Genomic DNA, 18,440 nt, shown 5'->3' with positions numbered 1-18,440 from the left:
GGCTCACCCCTTTAATCCCAGCACTGGGAGGCAGAGGCAGGTGGATCTCTGAGTTCGAGGCCAGCCTGGACTACAGAGTGAGTTCCAGGAAAGGCACCAAAACTACACAGAGAAACCCTGTCTGGAACATCCCCCTCCCCAAAACACACACACACACACACACACACACACACACACACACACACACACACGTGTATATGTATGTATATGCCTGGGTTGACTTTGATTCCCAACATTGACCTCGGACCTTCACAAGCAGGTAATGGCAAGTATGTTCTGTCATGTATAAGCACACAAAATGAACATACTTAATGATCCCATGATTCAATATTGTGAATGGATGCTGAATTCAATCAAATGTAACTGTGAAGGTCTTTCACCAATTATATATATTTATATTCTTTTTAAATTCTAATATAATTACACCTTTCTTCCTTAAAAACTTTGCCATATATTTCTCATTGCTGTTCAAAAGCATGATCTTTTTCATGAATTGTTATTACATGCATATATGTACATATATTATATAAATATTCCTTAATGTGTCCTACCATATCTGTATAGTGTCACTTGTATGTTACGTTTTCAGGACTGCCTATTATATTCTGAACAAAAGAAGAAATGTCAACAGAAGAGGTCTGGATAGACAGCTGAGAAGTCAAAAGCACTTGTTCCTTTCTGGGACCTAGATTAGGGTCCAAGTAACCATGTGGTGACTCACAACCCTCTGTAACTCCAGTTCCAAGGGACCAGACACCTGTTAAGAATGACCTTTACAGGCACTGCATGAGCTTGGTGTGAACACATACAAAATAAAACTCATATTTAAAATATGTAGATAGAAGAAGAAGAAGAAGCCTAGAGTGTTGGGGACTGAGTTTAGTTTCCAGAAGCCAAGTTAGGTGAGTTCACAAATATTTGTATCTTCAGCTCCAGGGTTTCTACATATTCTGGCCTCCTTGGGCACCTGTACTCAGGTGCTATACCCAGCCATAGACAAACCTATGCCAGTATTTAAATTTTAATTGAAAAATTAAATCTAGGGAAACCTGAACATACTAGACTGCCAGCATAGCAGTCTCAGACAGGATCCCCTTACAATGGATACTTGCTAGAAAGTGCTACACATTATTTACAACACAAAAGCCCTCAGAGACCTAACATCACAGACAGGCATGCACTCTGCTATTGACATATTTTGACACTGCCCAAGTAGTTCTATATTCTACCTATGAAAGTCTGCTCCCCCAGCCCAGCATGTTCTCAGGAAGTCCAGTGTGTCAGGGTACACCAAGTAGCACAGTTCAGCTTAAGAAAGAAGGCACTCCAAGAAGAAATTTTAAGGCCTCTGTGGCAGCAGAAAAGTCCAGCTTCTCTGATGGACTGAACCCAGAACAGCCATACAAAGGCATTTTTATTGATTGTTACACAAAGTATTTCCTTATACCAAGGACCCTAATCTAATTTGCATGTCTTACTAAAGGAAAGCATCACATGCCCCCATGACTCTAGTCCTTTATTACGTATCATTTGCAATGCATAATAAAATAAGAGCTTCAGGTGTGCCCCATATGCCTTGTGACCAAAGTCATGGGATGGCTGCAATGCCCCTTCAGCAAAACAATCACTGTTTTCTTCAAGGATTCTTCAAGGTCAGTGTACTTCTAGAAAACAGCTGTTCACTCTACCCCAGATACAGTGACTCTGCTAAATTCCTAAATCACCAGTGGATCTCATGTGCATCAAGTATAACCTTAGGCCTTCGGGGTTGGTGGTGGGGGTGGTAATTCACTGCCAGAGAGACAATGACACCAACCAGGGTCTTCATGCCAAACTCTAACCTGGCCCCATCTTCATGTGCTACCAAGGTTCTTCAGGATAATAGAGTGACTCAAGTAGGAACATGGCCATGAGGACATCCCCTTCAGAGGGAATCATGTCCTCCTCCACCCCGTTTCATGTCTTCCAGGTCCAGCTTGGGCTGAAGGCCCTGGATCTGAGACACTGAGCCTCTTCCTCAGCTGACTGTAGCTTCTGAATCGTGCTCTCCAGTCTAAAAGATAAAATAAGTTATTACTATCTGTGAAACATGGTTTTGTGTAGGCTGGTCAGGTCTTTCCCCTTCCAAATTGTGATACTGTGGCCACGTATGAGCAACTTGCAGTCAATGCTTGTGGGGTAGGAAATGGATGAGCTTCACCCAATCTCTAATTCCTTCCATCTCTGGATGACACATTTGATGCCATCAGTCCCAGCCTATCTAGGACATCTGGAGGAGGATCTGGGTGGGGATTCGGGAATCTGGTCAGGACTGAAAGCCACTTTTAGGAAAGGGTGTGTGGAGTCCAAAGATTCTTAAACATTTTGATACAAATGAGTCATTCCTGCAATTCCTGCCTTTGGGAGGGCAAGACAGGAGGATCCTAAAGTTCAAGGTCACCTTCAGCTACACTGTGCATTGACTGCTAGCCAGGGAAACTTGAATAGCCTCTTTTATAACAAAAGTATACACACAAAATCAAGCAGGCAAGGAACCAAAAATAAATTTCAGAGAAGGCGATGGAGAATCTCAGAATCCTAGAGGCTAGGGCCACTGCTTAAACTCCTGGAGATCTGTCACCCCATGCAGACACCACCGAGTCTACTCACAGGCAATCCACAGGGATGACATACAGCTAAGGAAACACATCCATATCCATCCCTGCTTTTCTCAGCCAAGGCAAAGGTTTCAAACCTTGGTTGTGAGCCTGGTTTAGCGATACACTAAGATGTTTAGGATGGAGTATCTCTTGTTGGAAGGCAGCATGGCTCAGTGTGTGAGTTAAAGGCTAGCTCTGGATACATGTCTATTCCCTGCTCATAAAGACAAAACAACAACAACAACAACAACAACAACAACAAAACTATTTTAGGCTTGTGCCTGTAACTGAAATCTCAGTCGGCTGATGCAGGCAGGCAGGTTCCCATGTATTTGCCTGTCTACTCCAAGAATCCCAGTGTAGCCTCCACTAGAGAATGAAATGTAGTCTCAAACAACATGAATGTGTGGATGAATATACAAACGAATTGCTGAAGGAATTCTGAAAAGGCCTGGGGTATAGTTCAGTGTGAAAGTACTTACCTTTACCATGCATGCATCATCATAGAAAATAGGGGATTTAAACTTTTGTAAATGAGGGAATGGAGATATGGCTCTGCAGCTAAGAGCACTGGATGCTCTTCCAGATGACAGGTGTTCAATTTCTAGGACTCAAATGCTGGCTCAAATTTCTCTGCCTTTCCAGGTGTGGGAGTGCAGCACCCTCTTTTGGCCTCCACAAGCACCAGGCATGCAAATGGTTGACCAAACCCTAGCAGTACATAAAAGGAATCCACCTTAGAAACATTAAAGTATGGTTGGGCCTTTAATCACAAGATTGTCCCAGTCTTCTGTATATAAATAAAATACCTCTTAGAAATCATCTTTATTTAATTTTAGTACACATATATTCATTTATTTATTCATTAAATTTATGTGGGAATAGGCTCATTTATCCCACTTTTTTTGTTTTTGTTTTTTTGGTTTTTTGAGACAGGGTTTCTCTGTGTAGCTTTGTGCATTTCCTGGAACTCACTCTGTAGCCCAGGCAGGCCTCAAACTCACAGAGATCCACCTGCCTCTGCCTCCTGAGTTCTGGGATTAAAGGCGTGAGCCACCACTGTCGAGCAATAGTAAAGTCGTGGGGAGAAAAGAAAGCTGGTAACCTACAGGAGCTTGAAAGCACTGGAGGTGCCGGGAATTGAACCTGGGGCCTCATGAATGCTAAGCATGAACTCTACCACTGACCTACACCTCCGACTTATCCCACTTTTCAAATGATTGTGTTTTTTTAATTTTTAATTATGTGTTTGTTGTTGTCTGTGTTTTGAAATGTTCACAGGGAAGAAGGTGACACAAAGGCCCAAGGAGTTGGATCACTCTGGATCTGGAGGTTGAGATGGTTGTGTGCTACCTGATATTGATGGTGAGAATTAAACTGAGGTCCTCTGAAAGAGCAGTCTGTGCTCTGAACACCTGAGCCATCTATCCAGCTAAAAAACAATTTATGAAGACAGGCTCTCACTGTGTAGAAATGACTGGCCTGGAAGTCACTATGCAGACAAGGCTGGCCTTGAACACAAAGAGATCAGCCTACTTCACTCTCTAGAGCACTGAAATGAAAAGGGTGGACACCATGCTTAGCTTATTGTTTGTTTTGATGTTTTTGTTTGTTTTCCCAGAAGAATTGGCAATACCATTTCTGTCTCCTATTGGAATAAGTGTGAGCCACCTTCCCCTCCTAAATCCCAATCTGTTTTTGAAACAGGGTCTGACCATGTGGCTTTTGGTGTTCTGAAACTTTTTATGTAGTCAAGGAGCCTGCCTCTGTCTCCCAGATGCCAGGATTAAAGGTGTGTGGGTGTATGCTCTAACAAACAAGGTTTGCCTCAAAATCAGAGGGCAGAGCCTACCACTAGATTATCTATAGAGGCCAGGCAGTTGTAGCATACATCTTTAATCTCAGCACTGGGGAGGAGGAAGCAGGAAGATCAGGAGTTCAAGACCACCCTCTGGATTGAAATGATCCACACGTGCATCCTGTAATTTTTTTCTACCAAAGCCAATTCTCTCTCAGATTCAGTTGGTAATTTTCTTACACTATTTTAGTGCTTGTCACCTGGAAGGATTTGAAACAAATTACTCAGTTCTTGAGTTGGTATTCTAATTGTGGGCTGTAGCCAGTTAATATCTCCCAGAAATGTTTGAAAGTCAGTAAGAGTGTGCAATTGAACTCTCCTGATTTATACCTTTTGGAGTTGAATTTTTTTGTAAACCTGTTTTATATCCTAGGTAATTAATAGAATCTCATCTTTGTATTTTTTCAGAAGCAATTTGTAATCCCTAAGAAGGCAAAATTTTCTTTGCTTCTTCAAACATTTTCTCTAAAGTATCTACATTTGAATTAGCTAGAAAGATATTGTCCATATACTGGTATAGATTGAGGCACAGGGTGGAGCAGTTTAAGATTCTTTGTGGGAGAACTATTGATATCTCTTAACAAGCTGGGAATTATTATAAGTAGGCACCGTGAAGGCAAATTTTTCTCTATACTTTTCCTGTAAAGGTATAATGAAGAAACAATCTTATAAATCAGTAACTATAATAGACCATCCTTTAGGTAATAGAGAAGGCAGGGAGATTCCAGGATGTAGAGAGCCCATCAGCTGCATTACTTTATTTATGACTCTCAAATCTGTCAATATTCTCCATTTTCCAGATTTTTTTTAATATCAAATACAAGAGAATTCCAAGGATTGAGTGATGCTTCAATATGTTGTGCATTTATTTGCTCCTGTACCAGCTGTTCTAAGGCCTGTAATTTTTCCAATGTCAAAGGCCGTTGTTCTACCCAGACAGGTTTGTCAGTGAACCATTTAAAGGTAGGGCTGTTGGTACCTTTGAAAGATCAACAGCTGTTGTGCCCTGTTTTTGTACAACCTGAATGGTCATTAACTGTTCTTTATAATACCTTTCAGTATTTGTCCCAGAAATATATGTTGGTTTATGGTTTGTTTCTGAGATTGGAGGAGTGTCGATCTAGGTTTTTCATTGCTGTAACAAATAATGTCCCCATGAATTCATTGCTATATTGACCACATATGGCTTTAATTTTCCACTCTGTCCTTCTGGCCCTATACATATTAGCCATATTGTGCTTTGTTTTACTTGAGATAAAGTTCAAATCCCTAAAAGCTAAACATTTGCCTCCTAAAGAAGCCAATTTGGATGACAAGATTCTGGTGTAACTGTTATATCTGCCCCTGTGTCTACAAAATCTTCAATTACAATGTCATTTATTCATACTTTTAGCTTTGGTCTTTGATTATTTATACAAGTTTGCCCAAAATATTCAGTTTATGAAATTCACAAAATATTCACTCCAAAAAATTTTGGTTTATCTATCTATCTATCTATCTATCTATCTATCTATCTATCTATCTATTTATTTATTTATTTATTTATTTATTTGGTTTTTCGAGACAGAGTTTCTCTGTGTAGCTTTGCGTCTTTCCTGGAACTCGCTTTGGAAACCAGGCTGGCCTTGAACTCACAGAGATCCGCCTGCCTCTGCCTCCTGAGTGCTGGGATTAAAGGCATGTACCACCACTGCCTGGCCTTGTTCTATCTTCTAAAGCTGTTCTATCATCCAGAGCAGTATGGTATTTTACAATAGGCATTAGGTCCTTTATTTGCTCTGGCAAGGATTTTCCCCCATGGAGACAGGGAATGAGTGAACCAAATTTGACATTGGGGTCTGGGAAAGGCCCCCAAGGCATTTCCCAATGGTAAAGTGTTTCCTTGCCTGTCTCTTGTTGATCTACATTCATTGGTCCAATTTTGGCCTTTTCCACATCTTCTGCATACTCCAGAAGGTCGGGGCCTTCTGTTCAGGTTATCTCTATAAGAAACATTATTTCTAGGAATGCCTCTGTGCAATTCCTTTTTAGATGGCCTTGTTTATCACAAATAAAAACATTTGATATTTTGATCTTTCCTTAACCCTTGAGAAATCACCTCTACTATCCAAGCATCATCATGATTATGCGATTCAATATTGACTATGTGGGGGAATCTATTCCTTTATGGATGCTGATCTTATCTTTAAAGACCCAATTACCCTTCATTCTCAAAAGCCAGAGATTCAATTAATATTTGTCTAACTTCTGGATCTGATACCATTTGATTTACAACTGAAATCAATCTTTGCAAAAATTCAGTGAAGGCTTTTCTTGAGTTTTGTATAACTTTAGTAAATGGCTCAGTCCTCTTTCCTGATTCTTGAATTTTGTAACAAGCATTTAAGGCTGCTGTATGGCATAAGGACAAGGTGTTGTCACCAAATGTAGCTTGACTATCCACATCATCATAAGAGCCCTCACCAAAGATTTTATCTTGGGAAATCTTATGATCTTTAACCCTACCTTGCTGTCTGAGGGCCTTAGCTTCTTCTCACAACCAACTGTTCAACTGTAATATGGCTATAACTATATTTTTCCAGTCTTTTGGAGTAATGTTGTTCTGAGTGGACCATGTATTCAACATCTGCCTCACATAAGAGGAATGTGTACCATAGGAAACCATTGCTTCCTTAAATCTCCTTAAATCTATCATTTCTATAGGATCCCATTTAACTTATGTATAACCTTGGAGATAGCTATCATCTGGTAGTCTTTCTTGAATGGTAATTGGATAAATCAAGGTTGTTTTTTTAATAACCTTGGGCAACTCCTCTCTAATTCCATCAGTTAATGGTGAGGTTGGGTCTCTTCTGAATTCTTCTGTCTGTGTCTGAATGCTTTTATTATCGGTTTTAATAATTACTTCTAAGGCTTGTAATTTATCAGTAGTGGCTTTTTCTAAGCGCGGATATTTTCAATAGTAAGCTTTCCTAATGTTTACATATTATCAATCACCCTTTTACTCTCTTCAACAGTAAATATTTCTAAAGATTTTTTCTTGTCAGTCAAGATTGTATTGTTCTCCTTAGTAACCATTTTTAAGGCTTGCATATTATCAGTAGTAGCCCTTTCTAAGACTTGAATGTTAAGTTTTTCTAAGGTTTGCATATTATCAATCACCTTCTTGTTCTCTTCATCAGTAAATGTTTCTAAAGCCTTTATCTTGTTAGTCAAAACTGTATTATTCTCCTTTGTAACTATTTGTAAGGCTTGCATAACATCAGTAATTGCCTTTTCTAAGGCCCGTGTAGACTGAAGTTTCTCAGTCCTGCCTGGTCCTGCCCAGGTAGCAGTTGTTTTTATAAAATAATCACTCATAGACTTAATATTAATTACAAACTATTTGGTCTATGGCTCAGGCTTACTGCTAGCTAGCTATTACATCTTAAATTTACCCAATTTTATTAATCTATTTATGGACGAGTGTCTCATTGCCTTTCTTGTGTTTTATTACATCTAGCTCCCCTGGAAACTCACAGCATCTCACCCACTCTGTGTTTCTTCTCCCTGTGTCTCTCTTGGATTTTCTGCTGGCTATAACCTGTGTTGCCATAGGCCAAAACAGCTTCTTTATTAGCCAGTAGTAGCAACACATATTCACAATGTACAGGAAGACCATCCTACTGGAGGCCCGTATCTTTTCTGTCAATCTCTCATATTTGGCACCATTATCAAACCATTTTTCAGGATAAAATTTGAGTTGTGAGACTGATAACAATAATGACAGAAACTGAAGGATCCCAGCTAAGTTGTTTATTTCCTCAGTTTTTCTAGCATCTCTTCCATAGTAGCAGTGAGCAGGGTCCTCATTCCCTGCATTGTGATATTCCCAATCATTGACCAGGAAAAGGTTTTAAGTTTAAGATTGTCCTTTCCCCTTATTATCCTCTCTCTCTCTCTCTCTCTCTCTCTCTCTCTCTCTCTCTCTCTCTCTGTCTCTCTCTCTGTCACTCTCTCTGTCTCTTTCTCTCTCTCTGTCTCTCTCTCTGTCTCTTTCTCTCTCTCTGTCTCTGTCTCTCTCTGTCTCTTTCTCTCTCTCTCTCTCTCTCTCTCTGTCACACACACACACACACACACACACACACACACACACACACACACACACACATCAGTAGGCTAGTTATCCTTTAAAAGTTCCCAGGTGAGTTACCAGAGTTCTGATCCTCAGAAAATCATGATGATGTTTGACCATCAGGGGAATCTGGTGCTTGGATGGCTGGGTTGTGTGAAGGTATTCAGATGTAGTGACGGGTTTGACCAGCAGGAGGAGCAGGTGCAGCACCAAGGCAGCTCAGGCTCCTCATGCCTGATCCAGAGCAAACTCTGCTCCAGAACTTGCTCCCTCTGAACAAAGTTTGTTTGAGAGGGAAGCTGTAAACTGCACTAGATTTAACTCTAGAGCTCGCCTGAGCTGAACGTGGGAGGGTAGTGGCACACAGCGCAAATGTACAAGGCAGTGGGAGCAAAACCTGCCTCAACACCTGTGGGCCACCTGGGACAGCAGCACATGTGCATCAAGCAGAATCAATCTGGGAGGGCAGCAGCCTTCTGAGAGTCTGTGCCTAGGAAGGCAGAAATGCAAAGCAGGGGTGTTTGCACTGGGAAGGCAAGAGCATTCCTTCACTGAACAGCCCTGCCCAGCTTGGCATACTCTCATGTGTTCTAGCAAGCCCCTAACGCTGGGAGTCAGATTACTTTACGTTTATTAACAAGCAAAATCCATGTACAGTTATCACAAGACAGAATGGGAAATGCTAATCAAGTCACCTGCTGCTCCACTCTCCTTCCTCATTCCAAAAAGACCATGCATCCCTCGGCCCTACCTTACATTTGGGTCATGTCCAATCCCAAAGAAAACTCAACCTCTTGGACCCAAATGCTCCTTTCAATTGACTAGAGGACCGGTACCAGAATTCCCATAACACACTTGCCTTTCAAATGCTGCATGGATGTCAGGCTTGTTAGAAGACCGTGTGCTTTCAGCCCTTTAGAAATAGATGCGGGAGGATCCCATCAGATTATCCTATACACTGTATTTCAGGCTAGATTGCTTTGAGAGCATGTTAAGACAACAAAAACAAACAAAAATGATATGGATTGATGAATATCTTTGTTTTTGACTGAGATTGTTTGGTACTAGGATTTGTGTAGTGGGTAGCCATTCCATCTTTGGTCTGGAAGTTCCAAGCCCCATTGAGGCTTCAGTAACTATCACACCTACAAGGCAGGGCCAAGAGAGGGCCCTGAAGACCCAAGATCTGGTTGCGCTGCTCTCTCTTGTTTACTGGACCCTGGATGCTAGAGGTGAACCGAGGAGAGTGCTCCACAGAACACCTCCAGACTGAGCTGTGTCTTTCCCAGAACCTGCAACCTACCTATTCCTTCATTGGTAAGTCACGCCACTAAGTAAATCTCCCTTTTAACTCCTTGGAGTGGCCTTAATAATTTCACCAATAGATTTGTTTCTTGTCCTTGGTTGTGCTAGACAAGTGCTCTACCACTTTAGCAGCACTCAACTCAATCAACTACTTTCATTTTTTTTTTTTCATAGAGACAGGGTTGCTTCATGTATCCCAGTTTATCCTTGAACAAGAAATTGGTTTTCCTCACATCCCTAGTGCTAGGATTCCAGGGCTGTGCAAGCAGCCCACCTAACCTAGCTTCTTTTAATATTAGAGGAGTGAGATGTCAAATTGATGAGGCTGAAGCAACTGCATTCCCATAGACACTGTTCCTACAATTACCATGTCTTCTGGCCACCCTCAACAAAACCATCCCCTAAAATAGAAATACTTAAACAATAAGTAAATAAATGTAAAAATACATGAAAGGGTGATGACACAAGCATGTGTCTCAGAATTGAGGAGGGTGGAGAAGATTGCCATAATTTTGAGTCTAGCCTAATCTAAACAATGAAACTTTATCTCCCCTAATCAATTCACAAGAGTGAGAGCTGGGACTCAATACAGAGAGTATCTTCACATCCAGTCTGGAATTCCATGATGTTGTTAATGTAGAGCATCTCTGCCCTGGTAGGTGAGATACCCCACTCTCTCTGTGCCTCTGTCTCTTTCTATCTGTCTGTCTGTCTGTCTGTCTGTCTGTCTCTCTCTCTCTCTCTCTCTCTCTCACACACACACACACACACACACACACACACACACACACACACTAGTAAATAAAATATACTAATTAAAAAGAAAAAAAACAACAAAAGCCCTGTGCTAAATTACTAAATAAAGGAGATGGCCATTTCACGCCGTGCATCTATCTACCTTTGCTAAGAGTCTTGTCTGGGGCCATCTTTGTAGATTCCTGGGAGTGTCCCCTGCACCAGGTTTCTACCCGAATCTGAAATGCTCCCTCTTTCCAGTCATTTCTTTCAGCCCTCTCCCCATCCATCCACACCGCCCCCAATATGGGACCACCCTAGCCCCTCTACATATGTGTCACAGTTGTGTAGCTTGGTCACCTTGGGGGACTCCTACAAGTGGAAGCAGGGGATGGCCCTAATGCTCTGTCTGGCCTTTAGGAACCTGTTCTTCATACTAGGTTGCCTTGCCCAGGTTTAATATAAGGGGAGCAGCTCAGTCCTACTGGTGGTATTGTGTTACCCAATATATCGTGAACTCTAATAAACTAATCTAGGGTAAAAGAACAGAACAGCCACTAGATATAGATGCCAGAAAATGGTGGCACACACACACCTTTAACCTAGCATTCCAAAGGCAAAGATCCATCCAGATCTCTGAGTTCAAAGCCACACTGGAAACAGACAGGCATGGTGACATACGCCTTTAATCCCAGGTAGTGATGGCAGAAAGCAGAAAGGTATGTAAGGCATGAGGACCAGGAACTAGAGCCTGGTTAAGCTTTTAGGCTTTCAGCAGAAGTTCAGCTGAGATTCATTCGGGTGAGAATTTAGAGGCTCCCACTTCAAGGATACAGGATCAGCTGAGAAGTTGGTGAGGTGAGGTCAGCTGTTGTTTGTATTCTCTCTCTCTGATCTTCCAGTATTCACCCCAATACCTGACTCTGGGTTTGATTTTATTAGTAAGACCTTTTAAGATTGATGCTACAGTCCTACCTCAACTTGATATTCCATGCTTTGTTGATAGCCATTGGAGGCCTGGTCAGAGGAGGAGTGGATTTGAGGGGTGGAGGGAAGGGGGGAGGGAATGGGAGGAGAGGAGGGAAGGGTAATTGTGGTCAGGATGTAAATAAATGCAATTTTTAATTAAAATAGAACAAATATGTGATGGAGAGGTGGGTAAGATAGCAAAATGGAGCAGTACACATGCTATGGAAAGAGGTAGAACTGGAGCCTTGATGGCAGGGACCAGTAAGAGAGAGGGTTAAGATCAACATGCTGTCATTGCCGGTAGGGTCAGTGGGATGGAATACAATGGCCTAGAGCTTATGTAGATACAGAGAACACCTCCAAACCTGCTGCCTTCACAGAAAGTCCCTGCTCTGGCAATAACAGAGGCTGGCGATGAGGAAAGTTTCAGTTTCTGGATTGTACTCCCTTGAAGGACCACCATGGCCTGAGAGGCCCTGTTAATATTGGTGTTCCATGCTTCTGCCCTAGATGATGATAAAGCCTTAAACTCACATGAATGGATACAGTCTGTGCCATTGAATGATTCCTAGGTGATGTGCTCAGGCTTAGATGCCACAGGGCACCAAGTTGAAGTGAGCCCATGTAAAGGCTTGTGGCCCATGCAGCCACTGAGGGCCATAAGTGGGTCAATAGTATTGATACTGCCAGGGGCTGAGTTGATGTCTACGGCCCTGTGTTATTATCAAACCCCATGTGATCTGGGCGGCCACCTCAAGTCATGTTAATATCCACATTTCTGGGAGAGCTGACCTGCACCATGCTGCCAATGCATGTGGGACACTGATGGTGGTGTTGGGGAGAGAGCACAAGCCAGTCCCTCACAGGAGAGCTGTCTCCACCTCTTGGTGGCAGCAAAACAGCAGTGTCAACAAAGTCTTAGGTACAGGAGAGCTGCCCCATATTTGAGGGAGAACTGGCCTAGACATCTTCAGGAGATCTGGCCCTTTCCCCTTGCCTATCAGCATATGGAGGCACTAGCAATGGCTTGGCCACAGGAGAACTGCCCCCCTTGGTGCCAGCCCCACAATTGCTGAGAGCCATGGGAGTATACGGCAGGTGACAACTAATATTTAACACGTCAACCCACCAGACCCATCTGATGGGGAGCCCTACCTGGCAAGGCAGTGGAGTTACTGACTGTTAATGACTGGATGTGTCTGTCTGTAATTTTTTCCAGGTGCCACTACATTTCTTTCCTAAAACTGCTATGGATGTTTTCCCGCTGCTTGTGAATTTATCTCAAGAAAATATTCCATCTTTGGGTACAGTTATAGCTGTGGACAGTCAAGAAGATGATTTCTGTTTAAGCTGTATAATTCTGATGAATAGAAATAATATCAGAATATTTTTCTTAACTGACACAGGAAAGTAACAGTATTCCCAGTCTCAAAGTCAGCTAATTTTAGACTTCAGAACAAATTCAAAAGGGCTAAGCTGCCCCTGCAGAAAATACACAAGACATGTTCCCAGGTGTTTATTGCTACATCAAGGTCAGGCTGTTTACATTGAGACACAACCCCCTACAGTAATTGACTGCACATACTCCTAGGCTCAAGGTTCAGCCAACTAATTTTTTACTGCTAGTTCTGAATTTCAATGGCATTTCCTATCTGAGAACACTAACCACTCAGGCTACATGCTTGGCCAAGCGTTACTCACTGGCCAGTCAATGTGACCTCCCTAGCCTAAGAGAAGCCGTGGGATTCCTTACGTGTATCACTTTGGCTCTGTCTCTGATTGTTTATTCAAGAAATGGCTTGTGACCCTGAAAATGTAAGTCATATTTGTGAAGAGTATGTCTTTGGGGGGAAGCTGGGCAGAGCCATGCAGAGCAGATGTGAAAAAGAGCTGGCATGAGTGTGTGAGTGTGTGTAGGAGTGTGTGCTGAGTAAGGGATGTAGCTGGATGGGTAGAGAGAAAAATGTGAGGATGAAGAAGCAGAAATGTGAGAGAAGTGTAAGAGATGAAGAAGAAGAAATGTGAGAAAAGTATGAGGGATAACAGAATAAGAAGCATGAGAATAAGGTGAGAGAATGAATGAATGATGCAGTAATGTATGAAGGAATGTAACAGAGTTGAGAGAAGAAATATGTATAGAAGAGAGATACAGAGCTATATAAAAAAGAGATGTAACTGTATATATGGGTGTACTGGAGAGAGATGTATGTATGTAAAGAGAGATATAGAGCTGTATGTAAAGAGATGTAGCTGTGCGGAGCAAGAAAGATTTTCAGACAGGGTTTTTTAGAGGAAGTAAAAGGAGAAAGTTACCATCAGAAAGAGTGTGCTTTTTATTTTTCCATCAGATAGAAAAAGTCTAGCCCTCGCCACCTTTGTGGATTTTTTTTTTTTTTTGCATACCCCGGTGGTGACTGGAGGCTGCCCCTCCCCCAGTCACCAATCCACAGTGATGCTGAAAACGCTGTGAATGCAATGAGCTGGCCCTGCACATCATGGGAGAACTGTCTCCACAGCTTGCCAGCGCACAGCACAGTGACAGTGTGAAACAGGTGACAGCATGGGTGCCACCAAGCTGGCCCAATGGCTTGCCTGCCCACAGCACTGCAGTGCAGATGGTGGCAATGGTGGGTGAGAACTGGCTAGGGCAGTGTCTCCTCGGTTCATGGTTTCTAGTGTTGATGCAGGTAGAGAAAGACTCACCCTCCCTGAGGGGACTGGCCAGTAGGAATTTGACCAAACCACAGTGAATATATGGACAATGCAAAATGTACATTTGGGGGAGCAGGACATGTGGGAGGGGTATCCATGGGAGGACTAAGAGTTGAGTGCAATCAGGGTTCATGAATGGTCTTCAAGTGGTTTTGATAATTGCCATATTGAAAATTTTAGATAATTATGTTCTTGACTAAACTGAAAAAATAACTTGGGCTGGAGAGATGGCTCAGAGGTTAAGAACAGTAGCTGCTCTTCCAGAGGACAAGTTCAATTCCCAGCACCCACATGGTGGCTCACAATCACCTGTAATAAGATCTGGTGCCCTCTTCTGGCATGCAGGCATACATGCAGGCAGAATACTGTATGCACAATAAATAAAAATCTTTGCCTGATGGTGGTGGTGCACACCTTTAATCCTAGCATTGGGAGGAAGAGGCAGGAGAATCTCAGTGAGTTCAAGGCCAGCGTGGTCTACTGAGTGAGTTCCAGGACAGCCAGGACTGTTGCACAGAGAAAGCCTGTCTCAAAAAGCTGGGGGGAAAAAAAAAGGAAAAAAGGAAAAGAAACTTATTGATGATTATTCAAATAAAAAAAAAAAAAAGAAAAGAAAACAGAACCTTTTTCTGTTGATACTGGTTTACTTTAAAAACTGTTATTTTTATTTTTGATTTGTTTTATATGTGTTTTGCCTGCATAAATACCTCTCAAAGCCAGCAGAGCTGGAGTTACAAACAGTAGTCATCTGCCACGTGACTATTAATTGGAAGGAGATCCTCAGGAAGAATAGTCAGTGCTCCTAACCATTGACAATTCTCCAGCACTCAATAATTGTCGACTGTTTTGTTTTGTTTGTCTTTTCAGATGGGGTCACATGGTGTAGATCTTAGTTGTTCTGGACATAATAGTTTAGCCAGGTATTTCCCAGAAGACTGTAGCCGCTGTTCAGAAGTCTGAGGCTGGAGAATTACTGGAACCCACAGACAACAGGACAATCTGATGCACTTTCCACCGATCAGTTCTTGCAGTTTCACCAATCAGTTCTTGCAGTCTCTGTTCTTATTGAAACCCCCAGAAACCAGATTGGCTTTTGATTTGGGACCTTTCTTTCCATTCTTTGCAGGGATTCCTGTTTCACTGTGCTGAGGACAACATCCAGGGATCCAGATGTGCTAGGTAGGAGCTCTTCTGCCAGCCATGTCCACTGGACACTGTCAGTCCCAGCACTCAGCAGGCACAGTAGCAGATCTCCATGTGTTCAAGGTTGTCCTTGTCTACATAATGAATTTTAGAATGGTCAGGGCTAAGTGATAGTATCTGTCTCTAAAAGGAATAGATTGTCAGTGAACTCACACAGTATATATAAAGGATACAACCATGCTTTCAGGCAAAACTATTTTATTGAAACCTGTGGGAAATTGTAATGCCATAGAAGGTGCGGAAAGGAATATATCCAGCATTAGGGTCTCCCCAGACATGAAAATGAGAAATCATAGCTGAACAGTATGTTTTTAAGCTGATGGACAGGCATGAGACAGATAACTCATATCTGAGTCTGATAGCATTGAGTGTTTCTAAGGGACTCTCCAAGCCCTAGAGAGAGACAAAGGAGCTCACCTCAGTAAGTTTTATAGAGAGATTGTCTCTAATTCTGCAAACTTAATCCATGAGGTACATTTTTCAGGTCCAAATTCCAAGAACTTCTCATAAGGCTTGGGGCATCTGTCAAATTCTCGAAGCTGTAGTTCCAGTTCTATATACCCTTTGAATAACTTGTTCTTTGGACATTTACCTATGGAAGTCCCCAAAGCTCTTCTGGCCAGTGTCAGATTTTTGTGTCGTATTTCAAACTGGGCATAATATAACCACATTTTGGCAAATGTGAACTTTTTGTGAGGAATTAGTGCCAAAGACGCTTGATAGACCTGCCTTGTCCTCTCAGGATCCTTGGCTTCCAGCTCTTCGTAGAACGCATAGTTGATCCAGAGATAGATGTAGCGCTTCCAATGCCTCTTCTCCTGGATGGGCGGCACGTTGGCAATGGCCCTCTCATAGACTTCCCGCACTGTGTCGGCCTCCGCCTCACTTTCCTCCAGGTGCAAGTAATCAAACCAGGCATCGTAATTGTACGGATTAGCCTTCACTTCTTCTTCATATTGGCATCTCCGTTTGCTCACGATGATATCTTCCACAGCCCGACGGTCACCAAACTTCTTCTCAAAGATGGTATAGTTTTTCAAGAGTTCTTGCGCCCCTTGTTTTGAAATTCTATCCAGGGAATATTTGTAGATAACTCGTACCCTTTCCAATTCTTTCTGATTTTCCTCAAATTTAGCAAAGGCCGCGTACAGGTGTGCGTCCATATGCTCCTCTCCAAAGAACTCCACTGCTCTCTTGTAGACTTTCCGCGCATGGGCAAAATGAGCATGCTTCTCTTCGAATCGGGCATACTTGACCCAGTTCTTCACAGCAGGGTGCACGAGCACAAAGCGTTCGTAAAGGGTTCGGGCCCGCTCCACCTCTTTGTGTCTCAGCTCGAAGTTGATGTAGGAGTGCCAGGCCTGCTCCTCAGGCCGCCATTCCATCCAGCGCTCAAACACTTGACGGGCACCGGCAACATTGCCCAACATCTCCTCCATGTACGCGGACTTGTACCAGAACTGACTGACTCGGGGCAGAGCTGTCAGGGCTCCGTCCCAGATATTTCGGGCGTGGTTGACCTGGCGGTTCTTCATTTCCATCTCGGCATATTTCAGCCAGAGTGTAACATTCCGATAGTCTACATCCAAGGCACGCTCGTATATGGACCGAGCCCTTTGGATTTCCTTTACACTTTCTTCCCACTGAGCGTATTTGATCCAATTACTGATCACAGTCCTATTTTTTCTTATGTTGTCTTCAAAAGTCTTCCTCTTCCCAAGTTTGTAATCATTGAGCTCCTCTTCATCTGTGATCCTCTGCTGAGGCGGGGGTGGAAGGAGCTCGAGTTCTCTCTCTTTAGCCTCTCTTAAGAGCTGCTCTGCAGTTAGCTGTACCTCAGCTGGCGCTTTGTTTTTCACCTTGGCCACTTTGGGAATCCTCTGTTTCCCGGGCGCTGTAGAGGACGCCATGTCTGCGGACGCTGAACCGGAGTAACCCCGACACAAACACACACACACACACACACACACACACACACACACACACACACACACACCTGGACCTCAGAAATGGGCTTCAAAGACCAGCCCACACCCGAGAGCCTGCCCAGGACAAACTAGATCCCCCAACAGAGGCAGCTTTCTTTTGTGGAATAGTGTCTTGAACTGGTTGAAACATTTTGACTTGATTGTTGTTAGTTCCAATATTTCCACCACAACTGTTACTATTCAAAGAACATAGATGTTCTTTCATGAAACATATCCTTCATTAGCTTACTCTGAGAAAAAGCATTTTCAGGATTTAGTATTTTCACTTCATTAGCTTTAACTCCTGATATTAGCAGCTGTGATATTTTAGTATTGATTTCTTATAAGGAACTTTCAGGTGAAGCAACTTTTTTTTTTTTGTTTTTTGTTTTGGTTGTTTTTTTTTTCGAGACAGGGTTTCTCTGTGTAGCTTTGCACCTTTCCTGGAACTCACTTGGTAGTCCAGGCTGGCCTCAAACTCACAGAGATCCGCCTGCCTCTGCCTCCCGAGTGCTGGGATTAAAGGCGTGCGCCACCACCGCCCGGCTGAAGCAACTATTTTTTTTAAGACAGCTTTTCTGAAGCTTGTTTCCAGTCTATAAAGCAGTCATTTTTTTAACGCCTGTTTCTTATCCCCTTAATTAGATTTGCAAAGGAATCACTCATTGCAGACTGTTTATTCAAGAGGTAAAGAACTTTTAAGTTTCTTCATATCTAAGACAACATTCAGTGTATAAACTGCTTTCTCTTGCTTTCTTAAGGATTTTAAAGTGGCTTGTTTGCTCTTATAGGTAGCTTTTTGTCTGATCTGAGTTCTCAAGAGGTAAGATTAAACTTTCTAGCATTGCTTTAAGAAACTTCATTCTGAGCTATAAAGTTTTTGGACAGTATTGCCATCTTTAGCTGAAATACTACATTTCCCAGAATTCATTTCTCTT

The 18,440-nt window shown here is 42.5% G+C and overlaps 1 protein-coding gene across 1 annotated transcript; it reads right to left on the bottom strand.

Moving 5' to 3' along the window:
• Window positions 1-15,963: 15,963 nt before the first annotated feature.
• LOC131904919 (crooked neck-like protein 1) lies at window positions 15,964-17,448 on the bottom strand. The gene has a single exon (XM_059255911.1). It carries the CDS (start codon window positions 17,443-17,445, stop codon window positions 15,964-15,966), a length of 1,482 nt encoding a protein of 493 aa, XP_059111894.1. The 5' UTR covers window positions 17,446-17,448.
• Between the last annotated feature and the right edge of the window lie 992 nt (window positions 17,449-18,440).

Source organism: Peromyscus eremicus, chromosome 2 (genome assembly GCF_949786415.1).
Source record: "Peromyscus eremicus chromosome 2, PerEre_H2_v1, whole genome shotgun sequence".
NCBI classification, from domain to species: Eukaryota; Metazoa; Chordata; class Mammalia; order Rodentia; family Cricetidae; genus Peromyscus; species Peromyscus eremicus.
Note: the sequence above shows the minus strand (reverse complement) of the source record. Positions and strands in the feature narration are given on the sequence as shown.